Raw genomic sequence first — 11,563 nt, 5'->3', positions numbered from 1 at the left:
GGTTAGGAAAAGACTCCCTCCCGGCATAGTTTTGGTTAAAACATCAAAGAGGAAATGAGTTGACAGCCAGAATGAGCTAGCCGTGTGTTGGGATGTTTGACTAAAACGTACAAGACCCAGCAAAACTTCCTCTGCAAATAATTTTCCTAGGCTATTTTTCCTTTTTTTCCCCCTCTCTTTTCCCCTGTATAAATTGTGCATAGATTTGGCAATTTAAACTTTAGGAATTGAAAGTCTTGTAACTAATCCATAATTTTCAATTGCTTTTACAGATAAGTGGTCGTATGTGGTTTCTCCAGGACTTTTTACACGGGTAGAATTTCACTGAGTTGGCATTTCAAATCTATTCATGAGACACAGCAAAAATGAATAATAAAATAAGTTATTTGTTAAATACTGTTAGATACATGCATAGATGCAATTCTGTGCTCACTCCCAGATCTTCAGCCACAAGAAAACACGTTTTATGGATTGGCAGGTACAGGAATGTCCTGGAAAATGTGTACTTCAGGAAATCATTTTTAAATATTTGTCCTCTGCATGGATCATCTTTTCAATTTCTGTCTCAAAAGACAGATGTTTTTAGCACAGGTGCTAAGATACAACCAGAGAAGAATACAGGGGCTTTGGTGAGTGAGCAGGCTCCCCAAAGCTCCTTAGGACTTGAAAAGTTGGATGGCTCTGGGAGCATCAATGTGAAGCATGTAATGGAACACAGTGAACCGTTCTTTAATAGTCTCCAGAAATGTACCTGTCCTTCCGATGTCCTGGACTTGGCTTCAGAGTCTGCTGTTTCCACTAAGCACTTCGCAAACTGTTTAACTACAGTGTGGAGGCTCTTCAGAAGCCTGTCAGAAGACCAGCAGCGTTACGAGAAGCAGCTGATCTTTGAGCACCCAGCGTTTGTCAAGCTTTGTCAGCAGTTGCTGCAGGACGCCAGAAGGATGACGCGGGGTGACCTGGTGTTCGGTCTGCATGCCGTGGTGAACCTAGGTGTTCCTCAAAACACTCTCCTAGTCCAGACTTTGGTGAGAGTTTGCCAGGTAAGTATCAAAATCCCTCTTCTCCTAAGTTTGGGCAGAAACCTCAGGGCTAATTCTGGGAGGTTGTGCAATATCAGAGAGTTGGGTTACATCCCGTGTTTAGTCTGATGTTCCATGGAAAGAGGGCTCCCATACTTAATTTGTGTGTACTTCTGATTTCCTTCATTTTTGAAACCACTGCCTGATTTCAGACAGATGTAACTGAGAGGAGAAGTGTCAAAAATCATGGCCCTTTTTAAATCAACTAAATGCAACTGATGTGAGACCTTGTAGGTCACTGCAGAATTTAAGTTTAGGAATTGACTTCTGGGGGAAATAGAAGATGGCAGGTACAGATTAAGAGTTTTCTTTTCTGAAACTTAGTCTGGTCCGAAGTAATCTGACATTGTGACAACTCTTTTAACAGGAGAAGCTCAATCAACTCGATAACCGATGTATCTCAGTTTTGGCAACTACTTTAGCAGGGCTGGATAAAGACAGGAATGTGAGTGCTCTTCAAGCTGGATTACAGTAAGAACAATATATCTTTCACATGTTCTTCATATTTAAGTGCTGTTTGAATATGTGGAGGGAATGTCTGCGCATCCAGGACTGGTTTTAGGACCTAAATGAGCACAGGAGATAACAACTGTACAAGACAGGGATTTTTGGCACTGTCTTTGCAGTTTCAAGCAGAAAGGCTTCTGATGGCATAGGGTGCTAGACTGCTCTGCAGCGGATTCATATTCCGACTGCAGCTCCACCACTGTGGTTTCTTTTGTGCTGTTGATCATGTCACTTCATGTATCTGTGCCTCTGTTTTATCCACGTGTAGAAAGGAGCTAATGAGACTAGCTTACTTTGTGCAGTATTTTGATTTGTCATGACGAAAGCGCTGTTTAACAGACAGGGAATATTTTCTTTTAATTTAGTAAGTAAAAATTGATGAAGACAGGTTTAGACTTTTTCAGTGCCTCCAGCAAGGCCTTCTGTGTGGTGCTTTATCAGAATAACTTCTTTGGCTGTAGTGATTTTTTTTCTGGGCCAGTGAGATTTATGTGGGTAACCACTGCTCACTCCCATGAGACTGTTTTTACTGAGGCTGTTACAGAACTTGCCAGTCATCAGTACTTTTGGCCCTGTGTCAAGTCCTGCTTTGAGAAGGTGGATGTTAGCGATAGGCAAAACCCAAGTTCTCCTGGAAGCAGAGGTACATAGTTCTTATAAGTTGGTAGAAAGCAAGTGATCCATCTACAGCTCTTTCTCTGAATTTCAGTGCAGTGCACAGAAGCGTGTTAATTTCTTGAGGCTTAACAGCACTCAGGCCTGCACAGTCATATGTGAAGCCTGGGCAGGTGCCCCTGCTGTTAATGTATCAGCAACAGCACTCCTCTATCAGGATAACGTTAAGAAAGGATATATAATAATTTGCATGTGCAGAACATCTGTGCTGCGGCTACATTGTGTAGAGTTATGCTAACCTTGCAAAAAAGGAGGTGGGATAGGAGCAGAGAATTTCAGCCTTAACTTAGGAGTACATCAGTGATGGAGAATGGGGGTACCCATCTGTTTCTGCTGAAATGAGGGAAGCTTTACTAAACACTCTCCAGCTCAGGGCCTTGTGTGTGTTTCTTCATCAGGTTACTAGTGGAGCAGCGCATTCCAGGTATCAGAGACATCTTTATACTGCAAAACCTGATGAAATGCATGGGAAAAGATGCTCCAGTCTTTCTGAAAAAGAAATTAGAGGTAAATTTACTTGGAGGCTCATTTTTACTCTCCCAAAGCCTGTGTTCTTTATTGTTTATGAACTGTGTGGTTCTTTCCAGACACTCAGAGAGAAAATAAAATAGAAAGGTTAACTGCATTTGCTATATGAATCACAGTCCAGCTGTATCTGCAGGAAGAATTTAAATTTGGAGCTGGGAATACTCCACCGTGAAAGGGGGCTGAAAGCAAGAGAGATGGTACAAAAGAAATTGAGGCACTAAAATAGCAGTGCCCTCACCTCTTGCTTGGGTTGGCCACGTAGAGTTTCATAGAAGCATTTACAGGTTGTTCTCTGATTCTTTTGCCCAGCTTGTGGCTGGAAGATGAGAAGACAGAAAATGAGTCTGTGATGGAGCTGTGTCCCATAAAGGTGCAGGGCAAGAGGACTGATGGGAGTGAGATGCCAGGAGAACTCACCTAGCTCATGGCATTACCTTTCTGTGTATCTGAAAGGTCCCCTGGGAAATACGGTGGTTGGGGCAGGCTGTAGGTTTTATGGCAGGGCACACTGGGTTTCGTCCCTCGTTTAAAGCCACTTTTTGAAACCTTTCCAACAGGGCCTGCTACTGTTTTCATCACGTAGCTGATGAGGTCAGAGTCAGTAAAAGCATTCCTGAGGAAGGGAGGGAAGATACCACTGATGGGAAACTAGGCAAGAGTAGAGCAGTGCAGGGGTCTCATGCGATGTGTTAGATGTAAGTAAACCTTTAAAACTTGAACAAGGTACCACTTTTTACAAGATGATGAGGACCTGGCTGAAGATGTGGTGGAATATGGAAGTGGGAGGAAACTAACAAGTGGAAATGTTAACTGAAGGGAGCTCTTAATTTTCTGAGCCTACAGGGTGCTGTTTTTAATACTGTGTAATTTCTATTGTAGACACTTTTTATATTTAACCTTCGATATGCATGCAGTAAGACTATTGTATTTATTAGGTAATATACTTTGCAGTTTCGTTTTTACTGTCATTTATATCAATCTAATTACTGCTTTGATAAACAAAGCCTCTTTTGTGGCATCAGAGCTTACCTTCTGTGCCTCAGTCCACATTTGTAGCTGGGTGTTAGTATTAAAGATATGCCACTTGGTGTGCCATTGCATCACTTTGAAGGCTTACAGCTTTCATGTGCATCCAGAACGGTAATTAGAGCACTATTAAATGTCAACTGTGACAATTATATTTCTGCTACTTTTTAAAGAGTTGGTAGAATATTCACAGTAATTGAAAATGAACTTTACTGAGACTTCTTTCTTAAAAAAATAACATATAAAGGCAAATTGCTGGGAACTTGCATAGTGACACAGCTCTAGAACACCTGATCTGCTATAATTGTGTATCAAGAAATTGAGAGTAGTTACTTGATGCTTTTGCTATTTGTGGTTCCTTTTTCTGTCATATAAGTCTGAACAGCCTAAGGAATTTGGGAAAGTTCTGATAAAAATGCCTTCATGGTAATGTGGTGATAATATACCTGAAGAATGAAGGTTTTAATAAACTTTAATTCATTATAGGTGGCAGTTTTGAAAGAGATAGACCATCTGACTTTAGAGACTGCTCTGCGTCTGGTTTTGGCTCTTCTTGAAATGAACTATTGTTCCATTCCAATCCTGAATGCCTGCAGTAAAACGATCCAGGGTAAGAAAAATGTATTATAGCTATGTATTTTATGTATAAAATATCTGGTGCCTTCCATCTCACCTTTCTTTGTGTTTATCTTTGGAGAATAGATTTTTTTACGAATACCAGTCTGATGAAGTTAAATGAATTTCTTAAATTTCCCTTTCTTATACCATATTCTTTGCAATTATTGTCTAATCTCCTTTTTCTGTATTCCTTTAAAACTCAGAAAATATCTTTGTTTTACAGGACATTGTAGTAATGTGGGGCCTTTTGACAAGCAGCAAGACAGGAAATTATGGATCGATAGTGAAAGCAAATAGCTCTTGTCATCTCTGCCCTTCTTAACATTTACCTGAACTACGTGTTTTTCTTTGCATTTTTCTGTATGCAGAATTTAGGAAAAATAATTTAATTCTAGCAAGAAAAAACAGATTTCAGGCAAACTTTTAAAACAAATCTGAATTAGAAGGGGACATCTTGCAGGATGGATTAGTAGCTTAGTGTGATTAGTTGATAAATTAAAAGGAACATAGCGTTTCCCTGATTAACTGGATTTAATCAGTGAATGCTGCTTAATAACTGATCTTATGCTGCAATCCAGAAAAAAAATAAATGAGAGCTAATGGTTTCACCTCTTTCCGTATCTTTACAATATATTTCTGAAGTATATGTGGTCAGGATGTTTTGATTTACACTTAAAATACATACGAACGTGTCTTAAAAAACATTGAGATAAAAAAACCAGCATTCTTAACATAAATGAGCCACGAGTGTTCGGGCTGCTTGTAGAGCCTTTATTTGTTCTGGTTGTTTGTATGTGTTAGGACACAGTCTTTACACATTCTGGCTTCTCCCATAGGACCTGCACCACACTCAGTACACAGGCTAGATGGCATACACAGAGTGAGCAACTACTCCGTACTTTTTTCTCCACTTCTTTTAGTGCATGTTCTTAGGACTTACATGCTGCACATCATGCAAATGATCCTCTGGGGACAGAGTAATTAATTTCTGGACAGAAATCACCCTTATCAGAGGCTGAAGATGGAATAGGAAGAGGTGGGAGGGGCATGCTTTGGGGCTCATGGGGCAAAGGAATTCTCCAGCTGGTTTTCCAGGTCCTGTGCTGTTGCTGGAGTCTCAAGAAAGTAGCCCCCTCTCCCATACCTGTGAACCTGACCAGAATTGTAATAACTGTGTACTTCATACGTACTTACTGAGTTTTTACAGCAGCAAGGGAGTGACCCAGTGGTGATAGTAATTTTCTAATTATGCAGAAGAGAGATAAAGGTCAGAGTGTCCAGTAATTTGAGATTCCGTTGGCCTGTTTTCTTTAAGAATACCTAGCATTACAAATCACTTTATTTGATGCACAGCTCTCATTGGCTTCAATTGCAATTGTCAGCACTCAGCACTTCAAGAAATGAGTCAACTGTTTCGCGCTGAGCTTGGAAAATCACTGAGCACAACTCGGCGGAGTTAAGTTCAGCTATTTTCCTGCTGTCCTCTTGCGTCCTCTAGCAGAGGACAGATAAAGTCTAGTTTTGATGGGTGCTGATCTGCTATGGTAACTATGCTCTTTTCTCTTGCAACCACTGTCTTTTATGACAGATATGTCCCTTGTTGCACCAAACGAAGCAGGATGTTCAAGAGAGTGTTGTTCTTCAGTACTTAATCTTTTTCATCACAGGAGTAAGTCCATCTTGTGTGGCAAATGAAGCAGCAATCCTGTGCAGAAGTCTGTTGTCATCTGGCACTCAGTCTGCCTCATCATGCTCATATGTCAGGAGGTTACGTTATGGTTCCATGTTTTCCAGTTCGGCATACACTAGTGCTTTTGCGCTTGACAGCCTTTAGTGCATTTTAACATGGATTCATGTTTGTGGTTTCTTGCAGTTTTGTAAAACCAAATGATAAAAAAAAAGACTAAATTTTATCATGTGCTAATATCTGATTAATCAGCAGCTTTAGATCCACCTCTTCTTTACTGCCTCAGCTGACATGGAGACAGGGAGAGCCCCGAGGCTCAGTCAGTGCTAAAGGGGCTAGCCTGAGCGTTCTGGGCTGAGTACTGGCAGTGCTGAAAATCAAGAATCTGTGAACAGAAGATGTTCTGGGAACAGTCTTCTCTCTTGTTTTGTTAGCTTGTCCCCTTTTGCTGATTTATCCCTTCTAGCTTGATCCTGACTTAGTTTGGTTTCTTCTACCTCTCAGTTTCTTCATGTGTTGTAGCTCAGTTGACTTTGCCTAGCTAGTCTCAGTCTGTGCCACAATTCCTCATCTACTTATTTTTCCCCTCCTCCATCCCTTAGCCAAACTGTTCCCACAATGTCACTTGTCCTTCTTTGCTCTTCCGTTACAGACAATGTCCACGATACTCAGATTCGGCAGTTAATCCTTGTTCTGGAAACTTGTAACAGTCTCCAGTACCGTAATCTAAAACTGTTTTCAGCATTGGCAGACTATGTGAATTCTACTGCCTGCCTCTGGGAGAAAAGACAGGTGAGTTTGAGACCAAATAATTTGGTACTAGGTGGTACTAGAAGAATTCCTGGTGGTTTCCATCTTACTTTTTTTATGCTTGTGTTTTCTCTTTGGAGAACAGATTTTTTACAAATTCCAATTTGATGAAGTCGATACAGTTAAATTTTTAAAATGCTCTTATATTTATTGAATAAAGACATAAGAAATAAAAGGGGTGTAACATTTTGAAATATCTGCTTTCATTAAAAATACCTTTTATGAAATCAACAGGTAGGATTCACTTTACTAGCTTTCTTCACCTTACAAATCTTTTCTTTTAGATTATCCTTTTTATTTCTGCCTCTGAGACACTTGGCTTTCAGCCTAGTGAGCTGATGGGTACTTTTGCTAAGAAGGTGACAGAAGACCCTGAATTCCTCAACTTGAAAAACCTCTTGGTTGTTCTCCGAGTGTATTCACGACTCAACTATGTTCCCTGCGGCGAAAAGCATCTGTAGGTTTTAATTTAGCATGCTGATAATGTTACGTACTCATTATAGAGTAATGTATGGCAACTGCCATTTAATTTCAGTTGTGAAAGAGTTCATAATCCTGTTTTATTATGTGTAAGGTAAATCTGCTGTGTCTTTTCACATTTTTTTTTCTACATAGTAATTTTTCTTTGTAACTGAAAATGGAGACCTTGGTTCTAGGCTGACCAGGCTACTGAATCTCGTGATAGCTGGCTGTATCCTCTAAGAAGAATCAAAAACTCATTTTAGATTACATAGCATATGATTACACAAGACAATAAAAATTTCTAACTTGTATTTTTGTTTGAAATCTGTATTTCATATAGCCTTGTTTGTATATTTAGATATTTTTCTTCTGTCTTTGGAAAAGGTTTTTCGAGACTCTTCATAGCTGCTTGAATAAATACCTCCCTCAGATATCCAACACAGACCTGCTGAAGGCAGTGTATTCATTTTGCATCTTAGGATACCTTCCTCATCGTGCACTTGATGTGCTCCTGCAAAAGGACAGCAAGAATGAACTTCTCCCGTCAGGTCAGGCCTTACTTTGTCATGTTCTTGTTTTAAAGGGATAGTCTGCCTCTGTACCTAATCTGTTGTATTTGTGTTCAAAGTTGAGAAACCTAAGTATGCAAACATGACTGATATTAAATTTGAAGTCCTCAAGGCAAAGCTAACGTGGTGATGGCGATGAAAGTGATCTGTTTCTGCACTAGGGCTTATTGTCCTTTGCCCCATGGTGGCAACAGTGTAATAGTAGGTGTGCACACGGAAAGAGGTGAATATGAGATTTGTGGAAACGTTAGAAAGGTTTAAGAGCCAGGGGTTCGGTCTTTGACAGATGTTCAGGCATTTTTAAAAACACAGGAAGTCTTAACCTTTGCAAATCAACTTTAGTACCTAGAATCATGAATTAAAGGGTTTTTTGACTGCTCTGAGTTATAATGAGGAAGTTGGAATGGCTTGTAGTAGAATTCGGTTTCCACATTACAATTCTCTATTGCAGTAGAGTAGTTCAGTGGAGCAGAAATTCAGTGTAGAGTCAAACACTGTGTCTAGCTGCTGAGTGAAACTGAAAGCTCTAAGGCTGTAATTGCTTAGAGTTTATGCATCTTGGTACTCCTAATGAACAGTTTGAAAATTATCACCAAGTCTGATACCCCTTCTTTGGCTTATAAATAGCCTTCTAGTTGCCTGGATTTTAGAAATGGTTTTATGCATGCTCTCTCATTCCATGTTCTTCTTAAGTCTCCTGTAATAACTGATAGCATGCACAGAGCTGTGTACAGTAGCGGGGAAAGACTGGATAAATGGGCAGGTCCCAGCCATAGGCTTTTAATATTATAATTAGTGAATTGATGGTGTATTTTTAACAATATATTAAAGGTAGTCCATAAAGGTACTCACATACCAGTGAAAAATACAAGTGGGTTTTGATTCCTATATTGAAATTCATTTGCTCTGCCAGAACAGACTATAAATGACAAAAAAATCTGTGAGATGTTGCATTGGTTGTAATATGTTTTGTATCCTTTTTCAGATGATCTGTACAAAGAACAAAATGAACAGATGCTTTGCTGTGTGAAAGCATGTATGGAGCTTGATAGCCCTTCCTTCACAAAGCCTGCATTTGTGCCGACTGAGGATTTCTCTTTACTAGTATCTCTCAATCTCAGAAAGGCTCGGGAGGCACTGATAGAACTTCTGGGAGATGAGAACATGTTTCGGGAAAACGTTCAGCTGCCATATAAATATCATATTGGTATGAAGCTAAATTACTCTCATACTCTTTTTAATGTAGATTTATAGTCCCCAAAATAGTAAGGTGGGAACAAATTTGCATAGGGTGCAAGTGATTAAAAGTGTCACATTTTGAAGACACAAGCTTTTAACAAATGTTGTCCTTGATTGGTGAATCTACTTTCTAGGATGCTTCTGTTAAAGTATTTAAGTCAATTACTAAAACTTTATGATTGCTCTTATTTAAAAAACTGCTTTGGACTTTTTGTTAAGCATCAGCAAGCAGATGTTAATTAACTGTATGTAAATCCAACTGTTCTAGAGAGTTGACATATTAATAGTAGATTACATAAGAAACAAACCCAAACTGCGGCCTTCTTTTGTTCTCTGACTTGTTTCTTCTCTGAAGCTTTGGCTAAGGTTTGGGTTCTACTTTCATTTATGAAATGGGATATGACCTTCTGGCAGGTGATCATTTCATAAGGTTTGCTTTCTTTTATATTGCTTAATTTTTGGCAGACACCCAGCTTACCAATTTTTCTGTATTTGTAATAATTCTCTTCCTAAATATTTCTGATGAAGAGTGGGGTTATCTGAGTAGGTGTGACAGGCTGTAATCATGACTAGTTTCTTTAAACTGTGATTTCACTCCCATAAAGTTATATCTATAGTTTCCAAAAATGGTTTTTTTTTCGGCAGGTGTGCAAGCTGTAGCTGTTTATATTGGTTTCGGGAGGGAAAAAGGCATCAGTAATATGAAAATTATTAGAGAAGAGCAATTAGAAATGGCAGTGAACAGTGTCTGTTAGCTTTTTCAAATGAGTTGTTTGTTTGAAAACAGGTTATGTTCAGACGAGAACATTAATTGTAACCTCTTGCAGTGTGAAATGTTTTGTTGTTTTGTTTTCAGATTTTGAAATCAGAATGGATTCAGACACAAAGAAGGTGCTCCCAAGAGCTGCAACAGATGATCATGCTGACCCAAGTGTTCAAAGGTGGCTTTTTTGACTGCATTATTTTTTTCTAGCAAGCTAGTTTTATTTGTATGCATTTCAGTTACTTCTTTGGTTCACCATTTTGCAGAAGCAAAGTAGATAACTAACTTGCTCTTTATGCTCACTGAAATATGCAGAAATTGCCATGCCAATTCAGAGCAACAGCTCACCCAGCTCACTACCTTATTCTAACAGAGGCTAAAACTTAACATTTCAGACAGAGACAGGAAACATCAGTCATTGGATGCTCTTATAATGGATACGGGTTTTGAAGTGTGACTGAAATCCCTTCCAAAAAATTGCTACATTATGGCTTTAAAATTCCAAATATTTGTATGTCCAATTAAACATTCAGTTATTCTCTAAGTCTCCAAAATGTGCATCTCAACGGTATGTTATGGCAATTAATTCAGCTGCTGAAAAGTAATTTGAATAGAAAGGATCATCATATCCACATTATAGGTGATTAAATTAATCTTGTGTAGAAGAATGACCTCTCAGTAACTGAAGTGGGACATATATCATTTAAGTAACATTTAAGTAGAATTGGGTGATACTTAACATTTCTGTGCTGGATCACTGCACAGCAATGTAGTTTGTATAGCTTGCTTTTTGGGAAAAGGAGAGCTGGTGAATTGTGTAACGGAAACTTGCTGTCAGCCTTCCAAGGCATTCAGCTTTCCTCACCCTTCCAAGTAGGTTTTTATGGCAGGAAGTAACTGATTCTGAATATTAGCAAAGGAACAAAGTAAATGCAGATGCTGTCAAAATAAGGTAGAATTCTGAATGATCTATTTCCTTCTCAATGTGGGAGAAGTGGAGATCTAAGGACTTAATTCTGCTGTAGGTATTCAGGTCAATGCTGGTACATCTGTGATGCTCATGGAAGAAGAGAGAGGGTCTAAATTACTTAAGTCTGAAGAAGGAAAAGGATAATGAAATTTGTGCAGTCCTGAGATTTTTGTTTACCAGAAAGCAAGCTATACATTCTGCAGTGTTAAAGGACATCATTGAATCATTGTCTTAAAAATTATTATTCTGCATTTGTACAATGGAGTCTTCCCTACTCTTCTTGGTTGTAGATTGGCTTTTCTCTTTGTTCCTCTGTCTGCCTTCTGTGTGGGTACAATGCACCCTCAAGGGAAGCTGGCAGTGAAGCAGCGGCATCTAAACAAACTGGGCTATCATGTGATTCTGGTAAGAAGAGCTCTGTTTCTTTTTGGTCCTGTTTTCGGCACAGAGAAGAGTATGTTTGGTAGAACAGAGCTTTTAGGGAATGATGAGCCTTCTCCAGAGTGGTAGGTGTCTATCCTCTCTACATAGAAGGTAGTGGTGGTGTCACTATGGCGAAAGGACAGAGGAACTCTACCACTTCCCATTATCAGTGAAATAAATATAATCATAGTTTGGGGGTGGGGG

At 39.2% G+C, this 11,563-nt stretch overlaps 1 protein-coding gene across 1 annotated transcript; it reads left to right on the top strand.

Moving 5' to 3' along the window:
- Positions 1-365: 365 nt before the first annotated feature.
- FASTKD2 (FAST kinase domains 2) lies at positions 366-11,390 on the top strand (the record flags this gene model as incomplete). The annotated part of the gene is given in 11 exon segments (XM_010149183.1): positions 366-1,043; positions 1,450-1,553; positions 2,663-2,771; positions 4,305-4,428; positions 6,776-6,915; positions 7,218-7,390; positions 7,780-7,943; positions 8,950-9,171; positions 10,060-10,144; positions 11,227-11,355; positions 11,357-11,390. Coding segments are annotated over 11 exon segments (1,962 nt in total), but the record flags the coding sequence as incomplete, so codon positions are not given.
- Positions 11,391-11,563: the final 173 nt, after the last annotated feature.

This window comes from Eurypyga helias, unplaced genomic scaffold, assembly GCF_000690775.1.
Source record: "Eurypyga helias isolate BGI_N326 unplaced genomic scaffold, ASM69077v1 Scaffold52153, whole genome shotgun sequence".
NCBI lineage: Eukaryota > Metazoa > Chordata > Aves > Eurypygiformes > Eurypygidae > Eurypyga > Eurypyga helias.
Note: the sequence above shows the minus strand (reverse complement) of the source record. Positions and strands in the feature narration are given on the sequence as shown.